This window comes from Colossoma macropomum, unplaced genomic scaffold (genome assembly GCF_904425465.1).
Source record: "Colossoma macropomum unplaced genomic scaffold, Colossoma_macropomum, whole genome shotgun sequence".
NCBI classification, from domain to species: domain Eukaryota; kingdom Metazoa; phylum Chordata; class Actinopteri; order Characiformes; family Serrasalmidae; genus Colossoma; species Colossoma macropomum.
Genome location: NW_023494806.1, coordinates 11038691 through 11060436, shown reverse-complemented (window position 1 = coordinate 11060436; position 21746 = coordinate 11038691). Strand labels below are relative to the sequence as shown.

General features: G+C 35.7%; 1 protein-coding gene across 2 annotated transcripts in view; it reads left to right on the top strand.

Annotated features, from left to right (window-relative positions):
• The first annotated feature begins 262 nt into the window (after nucleotides 1-262).
• The window catches only part of c5 (complement component 5), a 39190-nt gene continuing 17706 nt past the window's right edge, over nucleotides 263-21746 (top strand). The window contains exons 1-26 of one of the 2 annotated variants that reach the window (XM_036598039.1): nucleotides 263-438; nucleotides 806-1001; nucleotides 3143-3293; nucleotides 3421-3491; nucleotides 3822-3916; nucleotides 5637-5719; nucleotides 7160-7250; nucleotides 7870-7975; nucleotides 8077-8209; nucleotides 8411-8526; nucleotides 8770-8970; nucleotides 9363-9566; nucleotides 9674-9880; nucleotides 10769-10927; nucleotides 11088-11214; nucleotides 11431-11502; nucleotides 12219-12299; nucleotides 12777-12965; nucleotides 14028-14108; nucleotides 14645-14833; nucleotides 15898-15978; nucleotides 16513-16707; nucleotides 16832-16919; nucleotides 19193-19275; nucleotides 19515-19654; nucleotides 21038-21259. In XM_036598039.1, coding sequence (XP_036453932.1) covers nucleotides 371-438; nucleotides 806-1001; nucleotides 3143-3293; nucleotides 3421-3491; nucleotides 3822-3916; nucleotides 5637-5719; nucleotides 7160-7250; nucleotides 7870-7975; nucleotides 8077-8209; nucleotides 8411-8526; nucleotides 8770-8970; nucleotides 9363-9566; nucleotides 9674-9880; nucleotides 10769-10927; nucleotides 11088-11214; nucleotides 11431-11502; nucleotides 12219-12299; nucleotides 12777-12965; nucleotides 14028-14108; nucleotides 14645-14833; nucleotides 15898-15978; nucleotides 16513-16707; nucleotides 16832-16919; nucleotides 19193-19275; nucleotides 19515-19654; nucleotides 21038-21259 — 3429 coding nt within the window. In that variant the 5' untranslated portion in view covers nucleotides 263-370. The remainder of the gene's footprint in view (nucleotides 439-805; nucleotides 1002-3142; nucleotides 3294-3420; nucleotides 3492-3821; nucleotides 3917-5636; nucleotides 5720-7159; nucleotides 7251-7869; nucleotides 7976-8076; nucleotides 8210-8410; nucleotides 8527-8769; nucleotides 8971-9362; nucleotides 9567-9673; nucleotides 9881-10768; nucleotides 10928-11087; nucleotides 11215-11430; nucleotides 11503-12218; nucleotides 12300-12776; nucleotides 12966-14027; nucleotides 14109-14644; nucleotides 14834-15897; nucleotides 15979-16512; nucleotides 16708-16831; nucleotides 16920-19192; nucleotides 19276-19514; nucleotides 19655-21037; nucleotides 21260-21746) is intronic. The other variant, XM_036598040.1, reaches the window with a different exon arrangement.

Genomic DNA, 21746 nt, shown 5'->3' with positions numbered 1-21746 from the left:
TTATATTAACAATAATGTCCTTAACCTATCTAATAAAAGTAAACAACCAGTTTATTTAAAACTTTACTTTATGACCTTTACAAGTTAAGTGAAAAATGTACATATTTTCCATTAGTGAGAATTTTGGAAGGTCTATATCCTCAGTTCACCTGCATTTGTGTTACAGAAATGAGTGCTCTGACAACATTTAACTGATTTAGGGTTAATAGTGCAGACCAAGGTCCACCTTTCGTCCCTACAGCTGTGTTTTTGGGAAGCTCTTACACCATGACACACTTGAGCTGATGATTAACTGAAAGCAAGCAAAGCCATCCAGAACACATAGCTGTGAGCTCGGGCTTAGTTTTTCACTAAGTGGATCAAACAGTAAATGATGGGCCTTTTATTTTTGCTCTGTGTTATGCATGTGCTGTGGGGGGCGGAGGCTCAGGAAAGAACGTAAGTGTGTACTAAATTCTATGTACATATCGTTTAATTGCACACGACTGCAATTTAATAGCGCAAATATGGTGTGTTCAGAATGGTGGTGATAGGAACCAGATGCCTGAAAAGTCAAACTTAAAAAATCTTTCATTTAATTTGGTATTAATGTTAATTCATTGCATTTTATTAAAAAAAAATCATATTTTTGTTAGCAGTTAACGGAATCACAGTCCTAATGTCAAGACTTTACTTTGTGCAGCTGAGACATGAACACTGAACTCACATGTTTGGTGTGTTTGTTGCACTGAGACAGCATTATTGGTGCTGTTTCAAAGCAACTTACTGATATATTGGTATACTGAGAATATTGTCTGTTTTATAGGTATCTCATCACGGCACCCAAACTGTGGCGAGTTGATTCTACTGAGACCGTATTGGTGCAGTTGTTTGGCTACGACCAAGAAACCACAGTGAATCTTTACATTAAGGACTCTCTGGCCAAAGATGCCAAAATATTTGCTTCGCAGACTGTGAAGCTCAATGCCCAGAATTACTACCAAGCTGCAGCTACTCTACGGGTATCAAATCACACCAGACAACATTAATCTGTGTGAAAATATCTAATATCACTGAACCTTATACAGTCTTATCTAAACCTGTACATCATTAGCTTCAGAAATATTTAATAGACTTTCCAAGGTGCTGGAAAGGAGACTATTTAAATATTACAAAGTGCCATCTGGAAATCCATTGTTAAAACTGCATAACCCTGTGAAGTGAGCACAAAGTGTAATGTAGATTGTGTCCAATTATTTATGCTCTCTTGAAATAGAATGACTACATAAAAAACTGAGATTGGTACATAGATTACTGAATATGGTCGCAATTACCCTCAAAATAACAGAATTAACAGAACAAACATTTTGTACATTGATCGCACAGTCAGGGTTTCATTTCTCATTAAATGTTCTGTAGCAAAGAGACTAAACAAAAGCTGTGTCACTGTCCGAGTGCACTCTGAAAGGGGAATTCCTAAAGGCCAAAAACCTTTCACAAAGCTATAGTAAAATACTATCTCAAGCATTAGATGATGTATTGATATGTATTTCATGTAATCACTTTCTGCAAGGTAGCTTAGAGGCATTAAAAAGAAACCACCAAATCCACCAATTTTTCAAAATTTCATATTTATGCATATTTGCATATTTAAATCATTATTGTGTAAACAAATTCATTCAGAGGGGTTTGATGTGGAATGTTCCACTCTAGAGAAACTCACAGAGTCAGAATTGTTCACAGCAGTGGTGATAGGAACCAGACATCTGAAGAGTTTAGTGCATCTGCAAGCTACCTCACAAAGTTATTGCATGAAATGGTTACAGATATGCTACTGCCTGATGCCTAAAACATTGTTTTGTTTGTTTTTTTTTTTCAAACAAAAAAGAGCGACATGTAAGGTGTTGTGAGGCAAAACAGTCCCCAAAGTTTTACCATTAACATTATTTTACCAATATTTACCATTTTTAGAGATGAAATCTCAGAAGAAACATGTAGGTTCACTGTTCATTTTGGATAGAACACAAAAGTGTCTAAATTTGTGTTGTAGACATTAGGACCCCTGCTTCAGTCAGTTAGTTTCTCTACAAAGAAGTATTTCACATAAAACCACTCTGAACGCTTTTGTTTATAGTTTAATGACTGAACTCTGCAGAAATTTCGCAAAATCCATGGAATTCCCATTTAAATTCTTCTGATGTCTGATTCCCAACACCACGGTTGTGAGCAATTCTGAAGTAAGTTTCTCTAGGAGCGTTAAAGAAAACATTCTTGCTTTGTTTACATCATAACAATTGAATTATGCAGACATTTTGAAAAATCAGTGGAACTCCCCTTTAAAAATAAAGGTGCCATATCTGTAGCTTAACATCTTTGTATTTTACCACAGACAATGTTTCCCTGCATCTAGTAATAGAATAGAAAAGCCATTAACTCAAAACACAATTAAAATGAAGGCAGTTTTTAAAATTGTATTTATTTGTTTATGTATTTATTTGTTTCTAAGCACATAAAAAGTATCTAAATTATTATTCATGATAATCTATCAAAAAATATCTCCATTTTGCTGATTTTTATTTTTCATTTGAACATGGCGGCTGTCCATTACAGGGAAGAGAATGATTTTGCTTTCTCCTGCAAACTTACAGTTTTGCTGCTGTCCAAACAAAAATCTCCAAAATGATAACTTTACAGGAGAAGGAAAAAACATACTTTACTTATAATGTAGGTCAATGGAACCAGACCTTTTACTAGGTCATTTTGGGCCATTTTTTTTGGTCCATTCATCATGAAACTCACATATAATGTAAAGGACAACAGGCATTTTTAAATGATCTCAAACACTGAAAAACGACAAAAATAGAGATACGAGGTTTTGTTCTGACAGCAGCGACATATTTTTATCTGACAGCGATAATATGCTAGTACAAATGCAGAAGAACGTTGTAGTATTACTTTAAAGAATCATCCACTGACAGGTTCTTCAGAAAGCAGTTACTTCTTTCACATTACTCTAAAGTATGAGAACTTTTTGGAACATTTATGTCTAAGATTGCACTCACAGACTGTGCAGTATAAAATGTTTCAAGAAGAAGAGTTACTCTTGTAAGGTTATTCACTGTTTATTCATCTCAGTTAATCAAAGCTGACTCTTTGCTCTCAGATTTTCCAGGGCATCCGCAAAGAGGACACTGAAGTCTACCTAGAAGCAATGTCTGGCAGCTTCTCCACACACATAATAATACCACTCTCTAGAGAGAACGGCTTCCTCTTTATCCAGACGGACAAGCCTCTGTACACACCCGAACAGAAAGGTCAGTATGTTGTGAACTATGTGTCATGTTTGTAACTTCATATGTACATTTGAACACCATACACAATGAAGAGAGAGATGAGAGCAGAGATCATTTCATGTTTTCTCCTGTCATTGTGGTTCTGCAGTTGAGGTGCGTGTGTACTCTTTCAGTGAAGAGTTGAGGAGGTCTAATAGACCCGTCACCCTCACATTCATGGTGAGATGATCTTCACATTCAAGCCTGATATTATCAAGATCTATGTGATGGTATACACTGATTACACCTAGACAATAGTGTACCAGACATCTAGGTTCTTAAAGGTTCCTGTTTGGTTCCAATGAAGGGACAAAGGTTCTTTATAAAAAATAACTCTCACTGGCATACAGCTTTTACATTGCGTCGAAGTTCTGTAACAAAAACAGTTCTTCAAACTGTTTTAACAAAAAAAAGGACTACAAGTATTATTTTAACAGCATTTCTCCTTCTTAGAGCCTTTATTTTTAAAGAGTGATAGATAATGCACCCATGATTGTTTGTGTATTACAGGACCCTGATGGTATCAAGATTGAAATGATTGAGTTGACAGACATCAATGGTGTGAAACCACTGCTTCCACCATTTAAAATACCCCTGAAACCCAAGTAAGATACATTTTTTCGAGTACTAACATTTTTACTACAACAAGGCTCTGATTTTTCAGTTCAAAAATTCTGCATTTCAGTCACTAACATGTAAACAAAGTCATTTAGAGTAGATTTGCATCATTTTCTTGTACAGTAACGTCCTGATTCACAATGGTCAGAAAGTCTACAAAGCAAATATAGCCATTTTTTTCCTATCCAAAACCACAAGTGAACCTTCAGATATCTTCTGAATTTTATATGTATTGTTGATCCTGTTAAAATTGTCATAGATCTAGGGGGACTTGGGGACTATTCTGCCTCAAAATGCCCTACATGTGCCTTTTCACCCTTGAAAGCAAAAAACACATTTTAGGCCAAAAGCTTATCTTAAAACTATCATAAAAAATGTCTTAAGCACCTGGCTGCATATTTATAGCAATTTTACAATTTATAACAATAATTTTAACAGTTCCGACTCTAATTTGTACTAGAAAATTAAAAAAAAAACACTCTGCATGTTTACACCTAAATAAATGGAGTTATAAGGGAAGGAAAACTGGCGATTTTTCAAAAATTCTATATAATGAAATGGTGTTGTACACAGACGTACAAAGTCAGAGGGTTTGATGTGAAACGTTTAATTCTAGAGAAACTTACAGAGTCAAAATTGTTCAGAGTGGTGATGATAGGAACCAGATGTCTGAAGAGTTTAAATTCTCTGAAAGCTTCCTTGCAGAAAGTTATTGCATGAAGTGGTAGATATATGCTGCCAGATGTCTGACACATTTCCTCGTTTTGTGATAAAGTTTTGGCTTACAATATATTTTAATCCATTTATTTTAATCCATTCATGGGGCACATGCAAGGTGTTGTAAGGCAAAATCATTATTTTCTCAGATTTATGCCTACCTTACCATCATCAACATTACAAATAAAAATATCAGAAGACACATGTAGATTCACTGGTGGTTTTGGACAGTAAACAAAATGGCTATAATTATGTTGTAGACATGGTCACCCCTGGTTCCTATCACCACCACTGTAACGTAAATCAGAGTCTGTAAGTTTCTCTACAATGAACCACTTCACATCACACCACTCTGAATTACTTGACATCTCAAGGGCTGAATTATTCTTAAGAATTTTTTAAAAATTGGTGGAAATCTCCTTTAGGTCATCCAAAATACCTTCACCTCTACCTTCTACGCCCTATCAATTCTTCCCTCTCCCTTAATTTTTCCTTGATAAACATTTCTAATCCCACCATCACCCTGTCTCCTCCCACTCTTCTATGACTGCTCTCTCTCTTGCTGAGGGACAGGGGGGTTAGTCTTCCCTGACCTCAGCAAGCCTCTGTGCCCAGCTCAGTTTCAGGTGTGATTCAAACATGTAACTGTACTTTTACTATTTAGTGCCTCTTGTTGCTGTTCTTCTTCTTTTACCTTCAACTAATCCAAGCATAATTGATTTTTTAATGAATTGGTTGTTCTTATAATACATCCAAAATAAGACTTTCAGTTTATCAAGTTTGATCAAGAATCCACTTGTTTGTTTTCTTTGCCATCCTAGGTATTATCAAAAGTCTTCACCAGCACCAGATTTGAAAGGCATCAATATTTTACCTGTCCTTATTTTTTTTTCATTGCTTTCACATTCATGAATGCCTTAATGATTTAATTATGCAGAAATTCTAAAAAATCCTTTACATCTGTTACTAATGCTGAAACTCCATCCTTAGATTTGGGGTCTGGAAAATAGAAGCTGCTTACACTAAGGACTTCAGTACAACTGCTACGGCGGAATTTGAGGTCAAAGAATATGGTAAGAACCAGAGCCAAAAAGAGCTGATCGCTGAATTGTTCTTTAAAGAACCATTTTTTATTAAGAAATGTAGGTGTGAGAAACACTTTGAAAGTTTAAAGAACCTCTACATAATGTAAAGACTCTATACCAGTGGTCACCAGCCCTAGTCCTGGACATTGACCTTCCTGTGGAGTCTAGTTTCAACCACAGTTTGCTCTGCCTGCTCCAGCTAACTAACTTCTTAATTTACTGGCTGGATCAGATGCATGCATGTTAGGTAAGGGGAGGGGCATTTTAATTGGTTGTAACCAAAATTTGCAGGAAAGTAGAAGGAATTGGTAACCTCTACTCTGTACCATTAAAAGTTTTTCTGAACATACTCCCAAACCACGAAACTGACTATTTGCAAAATTCTGCAATTGTTGCTCAGCTTCCTTAATTATTCTTGCAACATCTGTCAAACGTTCAGTACAGGCTACCAGGCAGCATCTGCAGTGCTTGTAAGATTCTAACAGACTAAAATCTTCAGAAGTACAAAGGAAGTAGTAGTACACAGAGGAGGACATTTGAAACATTTTATATTCAAAAATAAACGGCTTTAGATGATGTTCAGTGCAGAAAAACATGTTTGAGAACTGGCAGAAGTTAAATCACACAAAACAGATTCAAAACACCATGTTTACATTAATCACACCAGGGAAATTGTTTAGCCACACAACGTTACAGCAGTGGGTTTTCGTGTTCAATAAGAGGGAGGTTTTAGCGACAGAAGCTACATTTTCAGATGAGCTAATGCTAAAGCTAACACTGGAGCTAGTCAGAGCAGTACTAGATGCTGAGGAGGAGTCATCATCTTTTAATTGAGGTCTTGCAGCAAACTTGTGAACAATGACTGGAATGTGTATCAATGCATTAAAATGTATCTTTGTAAACAATGAGTCTCGTTCATCAACCATTCCTAAGAACAAAATTCTTCTTAAAACCCACTTATGCAGTTTTCACAAAGATTCTGACATTCACCACTGTTTTCTTATTCGGGATTTGTTCTTACTTAAGAACAGAATCTACGCACACTCAAGAGCACAAAGGTGTGAATAATTCTGCGATTTAAGAACACATCATGAATCTGACGTAGACTTTTTCTTAGGACCTTTCTCAAGAACAAATTTAAGAAAAAAACTTAGGAAGATATCGGTGAATGAGGCCCATTGTTTTAATTAAAAGTTTAAGCACTGTACAGACTGGTTTAATTTGACTGATGTATCAAGTTAACTGTTAGCAGCTAAGTAAAGCTAGCTAGTTAGCTAATTGATCTGAACAGGAAGGAACCTTTAGAGATCATTGTGACTGGCTGAGAGACGTGTCAAAGATAATTGTGCAAATGTCAAATTCCAACTACCATTCAAAATTATGTATGCAGTATTTATAAATGATAGTGACTGAAACTTTGCTTTTCAGTGTTGCCCAGCATCTCAGTGCGCATCCAGCCAGAGGCTAACTTTGTCAGCACTGTGAGCTATGAGGCCTTCAAATTGAAGATATTGGCCAAGTGGGTTTTCCTCATCTACTGCATCATATTAGACAATTTAAATAATGAATTATTACATTGCCATTTTCCAACCCCTCTTTTCCCTTAGAATGAAAAAAGCTGTTTTTGTTACTAAACCTTTATGACAGATATGTTAATGAGCTCTGTACTAATTGGATGCCATGGACAGTGCCTTGTTTAAACAAGTAGTCTAGAATGAAACATTCCTTATAATTTTAACGTGATGGGCAGAACTTAATTGCTATAAGCTAAATATGATATTTGTAATGTGTTGGTTTTCATGACATCACAAACAATGAAATTAAATTGGGCTAATTTCACAGCTTAGTTTCCTTATATGTACTGAATGGACTGGGGAGTGAACAGTATGTCATCAAGCTCTTATAAAAAAAAACAGTTTTCCATGATATGGGCCCTTTAAGCATCTCCATCGCCTATGAAAACCATGACATTATTGTACATAATCCATATGAAGAGATTAAAGAAATTCAAATGATTAAAAGACTGAATCAGTTGGTTGTAGGCTTTTATAGGTGTAGGTGAGGTTAGCAGCAATTTGTGAGTTTTATGTGTAATCCATGTGTATGTGTGTGATATTTCCTGGTGTTTTTCTCTGCAGATATATCAGTGGAGCAGTAGTTGATTCAGCAGAGGTTTTCCTAAAGTTTGGATACATCAGTAACCATGATGTGGTCATGATACCCTCAACCTTAAGACGTTACACGGTAAAGTCAGCATTAACTTAAATTAAGTGCTTTTGTTGATAAATGAACATATAAAACACCTTCTAAACCCCCTAGGTTAACTAGGTTATTTCCTCTTTTAGATGTACAATGGAGAATTGAATGTGGTATTGGACATTAAACGTGCTCTGTCCAAGATGGGTTCTGGGCCACAGGACCTGAGCGAAATGAAGGACCATTTCCTCCGTGTGCTTGTTTTGCTGCAAGAGTCAACTGGTCAGTCTCAAAACCTGCTCAATTGAGTGCAAAAAGTACTGATATGTGGTATAATCAATTGATTTAGTTTCAAAAGTGATTGTAATTGTTGAAAAATGTCTTACCTCTCTACTCGCTCCATCACAATAAAAGGTATCTTTGCTGATTTTTATGTATTGGTTAGTGTCCTGCAAGTGCAATCTCTCCCTTCATTGTTGTCAGGTGGTATTTCCCAGGAAGCGGTACTGTCCAATATAAAGTTTGTTGATGCTCCATTTACCTTGAGTCTAATAGCGACTCCTGCTTTCATCAAGCCAACCTTGCCATACAGCATTAGAGTAAGTCATCTGTAGACCACTGTTAAGAAGCAATGTGTATTTAAGTATCAGTTCAATGTTTATGTCTTTTTACATATGACAACTCTGTCAATGAATCTGTTCTTTACACTAGAAATGAACCAAGGGGATTTCTTGACTTACATTCTGAAATAAATTTAATTCATTGTAATTGTGTTTTATGCTGAGGTTACAAAGTCTGTACACTACACTAATGAAAATGTGACTTTTTTTTTTTTTGAGTAGGTTTTGGTGAAGGACCCACTAGGTGAACCAATAAGAGGAGTACCAGTGAAGGCGAGGGGAACTTTAACGAACACTAATCAAGAACAGGAGCCACTCAGATTCTTTGGATACCTGAATGAAATCACACAGAGATCTCAGCAAGATGGTGTCACATATTTCATTTGCAACATTCCAAGTAATGCAGCAAAAGCTGAATTTACTGTGAGTAAAAATGTGCAATTCTATATATTTTTATGTAATATAATAATAAAGATGTATTTTAATTCTATATATACACTTATGCAGAATATTTCGGCAGATACTTTTTTACTGTTTTATAAAGTACCATCAAGGAAAATTAATAACAAAACCTAATGGCAGTCCTGGAGATCTACCTTTCTATGAACTGTAGATTCAGCCAAATTCAGCCACAGCTGCTCCAGAAAAGGTTGGAATTAAATTCTGCAGGAAGGGTTGGTGACCACTGGTCTATTGTCATTTCATGCCAGATCTTTTTAATAAGAGGTCTAAGCAAAAAATGTAGGACATGATGTGGTGCTTGAACCCCGTGGATTGCCACTTACAGCTAAATGCTGAATTATTTTGTGTTTCAGTTTGAGACTGCTGATCAGCAGTACCCTCCTGATAGCCAGGCTCACCTTCAACTCAGAACTGAAGTTTACCAGTCTGTCAATCAACGCTATCTGTATATTGATTTACCCTCCGACTTGTCATCATTTGAAGTGGACGACTACGCCAATATCAAGATCCACTTTTCTTATCGTGATTATCTCCCACTGAAGACCTTCAGTTATCAGGTAATGAACACTAGGATGAACACTCTTCACATGAACTGCGTAAGAAGAGGAGTACTATCTTGTCCATTTTGTTTATACATTCAAGCACTTATTCATTCTTGCCATAGGTCATCTCAAAGGGGAAAGTGGTAAAGTTTGCCACAGAGCAGCGTGTAAGTGAGAAGTCCCAGAACATCAATTTCAAGATTACTGCTGACATGGTGCCATCTGCCCGCCTGCTGGTCTATTACATCCTGTCTGGAGAGCAGAGAGCTGAACTGGTGGCGGACTCCGTCTGGCTCGACATCAAGGCGAAATGTGTCAATGGTTTAGACGTAATATAAAAGACTCTTCTTGGCTTATATATCATACTTTTATTAGTATGTTTCATTTGCACTATATATTTCATTCTTACTGATTGTGAATGTTGATTGTCTCTTAAAAATGAATTTGCCAAAAAAGGTTCTTTGGAGCAATGCTATAGGAGAACTACTTTTGATTCCTTTAAGAACCTTTCAATTGATGGTTCTTTGAAGAATTGTTCTATGAGATATGTCTCATAAGGCTCTAATTCCATTGTCTAACTTCTCTTTATCTCTTAAAATGAAACAGGATGTTTTTGTTACTGTGCTTTTAAAACTGATGTAAGCCAAATGAGCTGTGTTCTGATTGGCTGTGATGTATCTCATTTAAAAAAGCACTCCGAGCTGAAACACTGCTTAGAACCTTAATATCAATGGGTGGAGAAAACTGCTATAGGCTGAACAGGTGGATAGCTGTAAATATGTTGATTCTCATGACTTCACAGAAATGAAGTCAGTTTGCAGCTTAGTTTACATATAGGGACTGTATGGGAAGTGAATGGTACATTTTGAAGGTTTAACAATGTTTACACTTTACTTCAATCTTCTTTACTCAAAAAAAAAACAAACAAGGGAATATGTTTTTCCATTATATGGGCCCTTTAAAGAATCTACATAATGTAAAGGTTCTAAACCAGCTTTAAAGTTTTTATTAGAAGCAAAAATCCAACCCATAGACTTTTATTTTCAAGAGTGTATTTCTCAGCATACTTATCAATTGTTTCTTGATGTACTTGGATCTAATATTAAATTCATAAGGAATATCCTATTTAAAAAAAAAAACATCTGAAACATCTTACACTTGATTGCATTTAGCTTACTGTATTGCCAAACTCTTAACCATTTTTTCTTGCCTCTTAGGTAAACCTGGTATCCACAGATAGGGACTACAAACCTAAAGACATGGTCCAGCTGTCAGTAACGACTAAGAGTGGTAGTCAAAGGCCCCTCGTGGCACTGTCAGCTGTAGACAAGGCTCTGTATGACCTGCGAGCCAACGACAAAGACCCAATGACCAAGGTCAATATGTTCTATCCTTTTAATCTTGTTCAGTCTCCAAGGCAGCATTCGTTATCCTAACAATGATCATAATAATGGTATAATACTAATAATGGCCATGATCTTGGAAGCAATGATGATGATAAATTTTGTGTTCATTGTGCTTTTCTCACTCTTACAGGTGTTGCGACACATCGAGCACAGCGACCTGGGCTGCGGAGGAGGAGGAGGCCGAAACAACATAGATGTCTTCTACCGCACTGGTCTGACTTTCCTCACCAATGCAAATGTCAAGGCCTCCACTGCGGGTAAATAAGGTCTTATGGCATGTATCTGGAAACATTATCAACAGTTTGTTGGGTCTTCATGTCCGGTTAATGATAGAGGCGAGTTGCTTTGGCCACAAGAAATAAATGTCACATATGTCACATTCTGTCATAACCTTGTCTTGTCCTCCATTTGAGCAAATAGAAATTTAATACTTTGTAGGATTGATGTTGAACAGATTTGGCCTTATCTTCCAGATGAGGCCTGCACAGCTGTGGTCAGACCAAAGCGCTCCACTATTCACCCCGAGGAGCTGCTGGAAGAATTAAGTGAGTTTAGATGAATGCTCAGTTTGAATTGATCAAAACTGTTAGAAACTAGCTTAATAAGGATGTTATAGAATGACTGAAATTAAATGAATGGAGGATAAATGGTAAAATGACCATCAGCTGCACTATGTGAGTTTTGGGGATTTGGAGACCTCTCTGGTAGAAATGTGTAATTGCATACAACATGCAGAAGAACACTTTCTAACGTGGGTTGTACTCAGTGGAAGATGTAGAAAATTTTGCCAGGGGTGGCAAAGGGGTGGGAGTTATGGAAGAGTAGCAATATGAATGTCTCAGAATCTCAGGCCACCCCTTAAAAACGTGCATAGTTGTACCTCGAACTCCTCCCTGAGCATACGAATCTGGTGATTGCAAGCGCACACTTCTACACAATTTAATGCACAATTACTGTTTATTTATTGAATTTAAAATCTTAGTTGTGGCCTGTGCAAAGGTTATGACATATTTCATGTTTTATTTTTATGAAAAAAAAATTCTCCTTAAAATGCCATATTTAAGTATGTTTCTTGCAGAGGATGTGTAACAAGTAAGTTGATGTAACTTTTGCATACAACTGTGTGTCTCAGCTAAGACAGCTTTGGAAATTGGTGGTAGCAGTCAAGTGGTGATAGTGTCATTGTTGGATGTGGGTTGGAAAGTCACATTTAGTCAGTGGCTCATATAACTTAGTAACTTTCTGTTTTTGCATTAAGCAGAAGTTGCAGATGATATTGATGAAACTGCACTCCAGAGTAAGCGCTCTACTACACCTCTGAGTGATCAGTTTGAGGAAAGAGGTAAGAGGTTACTGAAATGTTACAGCTACTGATGGCTGATATTTCAGTATATCAATACTGGAATACCAGTATTGCTGTCACATTAGTTAATTGTAATGTATGTCATTCACTTGGTTCTTTGGTTTTTATAGAACACTTCAAAACACACAAAAAAATGAATAAATGAAGGAATCTTTCTGGAAATCTGGTTTCTATCTGATTAACATTAGCAGTACTGTTTAAGGTTCCCTTTGGCGTGAACAAAACCAATGAGGTTTATGATCAATGCAAACTAATACTTAAGCATAGAGTAACATTTGTCTGGAAGAATGGGTTCATTAAATTTATTAATACATACTTAAATGATATCTGATACAGTGATACCACGACACAAAAATGTACTAATATTGAATTTTCTCACTAATACCCAGCACTACTCATTTCTGTGAGATTTTGTTGCTGTTTTAAAACAGAATTAACAGTTTCTGTGTCCCACAGCCAACCAATATGGGGTTTATAAGTTATGGTGCCTGGCTGGAACTGACAGTAGCCCAACTCTGGAGTCCTGTTTGGAGCGCACCAAGCGATTAACCACCCAGGACAAAACATCTAAGAAGGTGTTCTATGACTGCTGTAACTTCGCCCAAGAGCTTCGGGCAGAAACTTCAGTCAAGATCATTCTTTCAGGTATGTTCTTGTTCTTGGGTACAGACGTACAGTAAGAGTATCATAATGTCCCTGTTGCTAATTAGTTGACTTTTAGCATGTTTTAATTGTTTTTTTTTCCATCATCCAACCAAATTCACATTAGTGTAAAATAAAGCTGCCCGCAGCTGTGCTAATTCATCTTCATCTTCGCTCTTAATTGTATCAGCTAGTTGCTTTTATGTACTTGAGGATGTTTACATGACCATAATTTTTGACTTTGCCCTCAAATATATTTTTGGTCCCATTTTTACACTTTTAACTGAGTAAGTAGCCGTTCTTTCACGGAAATATAGTTTCTCTGTTGAAATATAGTTTCCAATATTGTTTCTACAGTTGTATATAAATGTTTGGGCACCCCTGGTGAAATGATCTGTTTTGTTGATTGTCTAAATGAAAATATGTTAACACATCCTCTACATAGAACACACTTCAGCACATTTTTAATGCACAGTTACTGTTCCTTTACTGAATTATTGCACTGAATTTATTCACCAAATTTACTGAAAATTTATCTTGTGCAAAAGTTATGGCACATTTTATGTTTTGCATTTTTTTTTTCAATATTTTAACCCCTTAAAATCCCAGGCTTATTACATACAAAGTCTTATTATATAGTAACTACAGGGACTTTAGTGTAAACTGGCTGAGCTATTCTTAGGTTATAGAAGTGTGTAATAAAACTTTGGGCCCACCAGTGGAGCCTGGCCATTTAAGGGGGCTAAACTCAGAAAACAAATTTTAAAATATGCAGAAATGTAAGTAAATAAATATAAAAATATGCAGAAAATGCCTATTTAAATTTGTTCTCTGTATGTGAGGTGTTAACTTATTATTACTTAGAAAATCAACAAAACATGTTATTTGACCAGGGGTGTCCAAACATTTGCATACGACTGTGTATCTCAGCTAAGACACATCTGGAAATTGGTGGTAGCAGTCAGTTGATGATGGTATCATTGTTGTGGATGGATGTGGGTTGGAAAGTCACATTAAGTCAGCAGCTCATACAACTTAGCAACATTGTTTTATTGCATTAAGCAGGACGTGAAAGTAAGCCTCATGAGACTGCAGTCAGGACAAAGCGCTCTACTACACCTCTGAATGACCAGTTTGAGGAAAAAGGTAAGTAGTTACTAAAATGTTACAGCTGGATGATGTATCAGTATATCAGTAGTGGAATAGCATAATTGCTGTCACATTACATTACTGATTTTTACTTTTATCGATATTGATAGAAGACAAAAAAATAACTTAATTCATTACAGTGTTTGTCATTTGCTGGGTACTTTTTTTTGAAAGAACAGTTCAAAATACACAAACACTGAATAAACTGTGAGTTTCGTTTCTGGAAATCTTGTTTCTATTTCGCTAATATTGTATACTGTATAATATTTCCTTTGGTGTAAAACAAAATGTAAAAGTTTTGTAATCAATACAATCCATATCAGGTTTTGAGACAATATTTTAGCGTAGAGTAGCAGTTCTCTGGAAGAATGGATTCATTAACTTTATTAATACATAATTAAGTGTTATCTGAGACTGTGATACATTTGGAAATGTTGTGATGCATAATTGTCTCACTAATGTCAAGCACTACTTATTTCTGTGAGATTTTGTTGCTGTTTCAAAACAGAATTAACAGTTTCTGTGTCCTGCAGCCAACCAATATGGGATTTATAAGTTATGGTGCCTGGCTGGAACTGAAAGTAGCCCAACTCTGGAGTCCTGTTTGGATCGCACCAAGCGATTAACCACCCAGGACAAAACATCTAAGAAGGTGTTCTATGACTGCTGTGGTTTCGCCCAAAAGCTTCGGGCAGAAACTTCAGTCAAGATCATTATTTTAGGTATGTTCTTGTTCTTGGGTACAGACGTACAGTCAGAGTATCATAATGTCCCTGTTGCTAATTAGTTGACTTTTAGCATGTTTTAATTGTTTTTTTTTTTCCATCATCCAACCAAATTCACATTAGTGTAAAATAAAGCTGCCCGCAGCTGTGCTAATTCATCTTCATCTTCGCTCTTAATTGTATCAGCTAGTTGCTTTTATGTACTTGAGGATGTTTACATGACCATAATTTTTGACTTTGCCCTCAAATATATTTTTGGTCCCATTTTTACACTTTTAACTGAGTAAGTAGCCGTTCTTTCACGGAAATATAGTTTCTCTGTTGAAATATAGTTTCCAATATTGTTTCTACAGTTGTATATAAATGTTTGGGCACCCCTGGTGAAATGATCTGTTTTGTTGATTGTCTAAATGAAAATATGTTAACACATCCTCTACATAGAACACACTTCAGCACATTTTTAATGCACAGTTACTGTTCCTTTACTGAATTATTGCACTGAATTTATTCACCAAATTTACTGAAAATTTATCTTGTGCAAAAGTTATGGCACATTTTATGTTTTGCATTTTTTTTTTCAATATTTTAACCCCTTAAAATCCCAGGCTTATTACATACAAAGTCTTATTATATAGTAACTACAGGGACTTTAGTGTAAACTGGCTGAGCTATTCTTAGGTTATAGAAGTGTGTAATAAAACTTTGGGCCCACCAGTGGAGCCTGGCCATTTAAGGGGGCTAAACTCAGAAAACAAATTTTAAAATATGCAGAAATGTAAGTAAATAAATATAAAAATATGCAGAAAATGCCTATTTAAATTTGTTCTCTGTATGTGAGGTGTTAACTTATTATTACTTAGAAAATCAACAAAACATGTTATTTGACCAGGGGTGTCCAAACATTTGCATACGACTGTGTATCTCAGCTAAGACACATCTGGAAATTGGTGGTAGCAGTCAGTTGATGATGGTATCATTGTTGTGGATGGATGTGGGTTGGAAAGTCACATTAAGTCAGCAGCTCATACAACTTAGCAACATTGTTTTATTGCATTAAGCAGGACGTGAAAGTAAGCCTCATGAGACTGCAGTCAGGACAAAGCGCTCTACTACACCTCTGAATGACCAGTTTGAGGAAAAAGGTAAGTAGTTACTAAAATGTTACAGCTGGATGATGTATCAGTATATCAGTAGTGGAATAGCATAATTGCTGTCACATTACATTACTGATTTTTATTGATAGAATACAAATATTGATAGAAGATATTGATAGAAGACAAAAAAATAACTTAGTTCATTACAGTGTTTGTCATTTGCTGGGTACTTTTTTTTTGAAAGAACAGTTCAAAATACACAAACACTGAATAAACTGTGAGTTTCGTTTCTGGAAATCTTGTTTCTATTTGGCTAATATTGTATACTGTATAATATTTCCTTTGGTGTAAAACAAAATGTAAAGGTTTTGTAATCAATACAATCCATATCAGGTTTTGAGACAATATTTTAGCGTAGAGTAGCAGTTCTCTGGAAGAATGGATTCATTAACGTTATCTGAGACTGTGATACATTTGGAAATGTTGTGATGCATAATTGTCTCACTAATGTCAAGCACTACTTATTTCTGTGAGATTTTGTTGCTGTTTCAAAACAGAATTAACAGTTTCTGTGTCCTGCAGCCAACCAATATGGGGTTTATAAGTTATGGTGCCTGGCTGGAACTGAAAGTAGCCCAACTCTGGAGTCCTGTTTGGATCGCACCAAGCGATTAACCACCCCAGACAGAAAGCGTAAGAAGGTGTTCTATGACTGCTGTAACTTCGCCCAAGAGCTTCGGGCAAAAGCTGAAGAGAAGATCACTCTTAGTCGTTCAGGTATGTTTTTGTATTTGATTGCAGTCATGAAAAAAGTACACTTTTGCAACAACTCAATCTCCTGCCAAAAAAAATTAAAGATTTAGTCAAAAGGCAAACTGTAACTGATGTCTCTTGAGTGCAGAAGTGGAGTTCCTGCTGGATATCAAGACAGTGCAGGTTCGCAGCTACTTTCCAGAGAGCTGGTTGTGGGAGGAACATGAAATTGACAGGTGATAATATTTCTATAACGTCTTCTTTAACCCCTTATTACTTCTCAAATCATTTACAGTCTTATATACTGCCTATCTCAACAACTCAACAATCTCAAAAAAGTGTTGTGTTTATTACAGCTGAGCATGCTATTAAAGACGTGTGTAAAATTATGACAATAAAACCTCAGGTATAATGATATATCACATGCATTTTATACATAATTGATTTGATATCAGGACTCCAGCGTTTAAATCACATTAGATTTTTTTATATGTGCTTTCAACAATAGTTTGGAAAACAAAACTGTTAAATCATTATTTGAAGTTATTTCATGACTTCATACCAAGGAAGACACTTTTTTAAAGTGTTAGTAAATAACTGTGGAATGTTTAGGTCATTTAGGTAAGGTAGGTGATCTTAACTGAAAAGTAAATGTTAAGTGAATAAATACAGTTATATGCAATAGTTTGAACACTTCTGGTCATATTAAGTTTTGTGGATTTTCTAGGTAAAAATTTAGTTAACACATCTTCCATAGGGAGCCAGCTTAAATCTTACTTTCTGAAAATTTTTAATGCACAATTTCTATGTATTTGCAGAGTTTAGCATTTTGGGGGAAAAATAAATAATTAAATGTAAAACGTAAAATGTGCCATAAGTTTTGCACAGGCCAGATTTTAGATTTTATTTTTCCCCAATATGTTAAATTCAGAAAATATACAGCAATTGTGCATTAACATGTGCAGAAGTGTGGTCTCTATAGAGTATGTGTTAACTTACATTCACTTAGAAAATCAACAAAACATGTCATTTGACCAGGGACTCCAAAACATTTGCATACAATTGTATATATAAAGTTATTGATATCTGAGTCAGAAGAATACAGGTTTGGTTCCTGACATTTTGGTGCACTCAAGGGAACCTGAATTCACTTCAGGACTCATGTATTAACTAAATTTTTACCTAGAAAATCCACAAAACTTAATATGACCAGAAGTGTTCAAACTATTGCATATAACTGTATTTATTTACAAGGACTCATTAGCCTATAACTCTAGAGCCTGTGGGCCTGTTGTGGATTTCCATCCAAATGTTCAAGCAAAATCTTCATTTTTATTCATGCAATCATGCAACAAAATACATTTACAAGAAAATGCCTACAAAATAGATTTTCAGAGGTTATTGTGTAGCTTTTTGATAGAAATTGGTAGAATTGTATCTTACATAAAACCTTTGTTTTGTAAATATAATTCTGAAAACTCACTCTAAGATTACATTTCAAAGATAAAGTATTGCACAATCATTTATCAAGTCCAAAGTTTTCCAATAAATAAACCTGTTGTAGGATTTTATTATTATTATTTTATGATTCAGTGAACTGATTTAAAGTGAAATATTATTCTTAGTTTTGTATTTATACCCAGCTAATATTTCAGCTCAGTTCAGTCATTCTGTAAGCAGTTAAACTCATGCAATATAGAACCTGATGGGACCAACTTGGAAAAAATAAGTAAAAGTAAAAAAGTAAAACTCTATAGTTAGCACTATTCTGCTATTCTAGCACATGTAGACTCACTGGTTGTTTGGGATAGTAAAAATAAAAATGGATATATATGTGTTATAGACATTGAGACCCCTGGTTCCCATCATCAGCATTATGAAGAAATTTGAAATCCAGTAAGTTTCTGGTTGGAAATGCAAGGATTAGGCTCATTAAACACCCAACAGAAAATGATCAGGATTTTCTTTCTCTGTAGTATCTAGGTAGTTAAAGCCAAGCTAGCTTTTCCATTGGTTATTATTTCAGAAAAGGGACTGAAGGCCTAACCTGTCAGATTAACCACTAACATAATTAGGAACTGACAGAGCAATCAAGGGTAAAAATTAATACTGCTTCTTTCATCAAATAAGCAGTTAAACTCATGCATAAACTCATGAAAAAATTGACACTTTTTCAAATAAATTAAAAGAAAAAAAACTAAAGAAAAAAATGGGAACAGCCTTAAAGGTTTGCATGACTTCATGCAAACTGAAGCTTTTGCTTAATTTTTTTCATAGAAATCCATAATATGACCAGGCAGGAACTAGGTGAATTGGCATAGAATGACTCCACTGTAAACAGTGGGTCTACAAATGGTTAAGCTAAAATTCACAATCATTATACTAATGTTAGTGGCTTTTTAACAAATAAATGCTCACCGTCCAGATAAATTGTTTTACATACCCTTTTTTCTCAGACTGCCTAGACTTTTACACGCCACTGTATATTGATTTGAACTTATTCTTCTAGGTCTGGATCACATGTTCTGACTAAAAGTCTTCCAGATTCTCTGACTACGTGGGAGATGAAAGCTGTTGGGGTGTTCAACAATGGTGAGATAAGGCAACTGCTCTGTGCTAGCACCACCAGGTGGTGAATGAAGGAGGTACATTTGGTAGAACTTCTTGACTGTTTAAACACTGACCCCAGTCAAACTGCAACTGCTGACAGATATTGAAAATAAACTATTCGGTATTAATTGAGACAGCGTGCCCTTAAATAAAGATGTTGATTGGTTTTATTGTGCTTTGGTGTTAAGTTCTCATTCTGTTTGCTCTGTGCGACTCTGCAGGGATATGTTTGGCAGATCCTGTGGAGGTGCGTGTTTCTCAGGCGCAGAGTATAGATGTACCTCTGCCCTACTCCATGGTGCGTGGGGAGCAGATTGAGCTCAAAGGCTCAGTCTACAATAAGAAAAACATAGACACAACGGTATGATTTCCAGCTTATTAATTAACATCTGCTGACTTCAAATGACTCTGAAAGTATCCCAAACTGTTGTAGTGGATTTATATCCTGTTTAAAAAAGGGCACAGCACTGCTCAGTTTGAGAATGAAATGGGAAAAAAATGAAATCATTACATTTAAGTGGCCCTTGGCTTGTAAAACAGGGAAAAAAATTTGAAATAATTGATTTGAAGCTTTAGTATGTACTGTTCATGCCCCAGTACATATACTTGTACGCAAATGTGCAAATGTTTGGGCGATCCTAGTCAAATTACATGTTCTGTTTGTTTTTCTAAGTGAAAAGAAGTTAGCACATCCTCTACACAGAACACACTGAATTAGGCATATTGGGAAAATAAATAAAACATAAAATCTGTCCTGTGCAAATGTTATGGCACATTTTATATGGTTTCATATTCATATTTCCAATTTAATAACTATTCTTTTCCAATATGTTTAACTCAAATAAATAAATAGAAAATTGCACTAAAATATTTACATTTGCTGTAAAGGAACCCATTTTTCTTCAAAAATCAATAAAATATCATTTGACCAGAGGTATTTAAACTTTTGCATACAACTCTATGCTTTATATATGGAAACTAAAAAACACATTTACTTATATCTATATATACAGACTAAAGCAGTTCAGTTTTATTGTTTTTTTTTTTTTAAATCAATAAAGCCATAACAATTTCTGTAAAAATACCAAGTGGCCAGCGTAGGGTTCTCCTTTTGCAGCTGTAGCCATTCAGCAGCCTGTCACTGTTGTCCACCCTCACACACACAAACACACACACACACACACACACTAACAGCAGGCCATGTAGGAGGAGAACAGAGTGAAGGGACACAGCACCTCCACACTTTTATTCCCCATGGGTTCACCCCTACACATTTATATTACACATGTGGTGTTGGGGTGAACCCGTGGGGAAAAAGAAGTGTTTGAACAGTGTGAAGTCATTGAAAATGTGCTATTTTATATGTTCTTAACAGAAAAAAGGCCATGGAATCTGAGGTTGAAATAATAATAAATCATATCTTTTTTTCTTTTGGTAAACATTGAAAATGGGCCCCACAGACCCGAACACCACACAAGGGTTAATTCTGTTGGTTTTATGTTTTTGATGCATAAAACTACACAATATCATAAGTGGACATCAGAGGGAAAACATATAAAACCCAAACAAAATGTAGAATATGAAGTAAACACCTTCTATCTTTGCTTTTCTTCTCATGGCCTTTAGAAATGTTTTGGACGTAATATTGTGGTCTTCTAATACAGGAAATTCAGCTGTACAGTTCTATTGAACCGTCTGACAAAACAGGCTGTAACTGTAACTGTTTTTCTCTTTCAATTATCAGTTCAGAGTAACTCTCTCTGCATCTGACGGAGTTTGTGTCTTTCATGGAACTCTGTGGACAGATGATGGAGACCCTCATGTAAACAAAGGCAAGATTGGGGCCCATTCTGTGGCACTGGTCCGATTCTTTATCATGGCGTTAGAAGCTGGCACTCATGAACTCACATTCACCCTCTCAACCAGGTCAACAGTGGATACAGTGGTCAAGAAACTGAGAGTAGTGGTAAGACAGATTGAAATGGTCATTATTTTAAAGGGAAATTTAACAGATTTTTCAAAATTTCTACATAATTACAGGGTTAAGATGTAAACAAAGTCATTTAAAGTGGTTTGATGTGAAATACTCAGTTCTAGAGAACGAAGTTCTTCCAAAGTCTTACAAAGTCAGAATTATTCACAGTGGTGGTGACAAGAACCAGATGTCCGAAGAGTTTACTGCCTCCCAAAGCTATATCACAAATAGTTATTACTTGAAACGGTTAGGAATATGCTGCTTAATTCCTGAGGCTTTGTTTTAATTACTTACTTAGTTATTTCCTTACTTATTTATTTACTTATTTATTTGGATTGGATTGGATTTACCATTTTTCTGCTATTACCAATAGTACATATAAAAACTCAGAAGACACGTGAAGGTTCACTGGTCATTTTGGATAGCAAATAAAATGGACGCACATGCATTCTAGACATTAAGACTACTGGTTTCTATC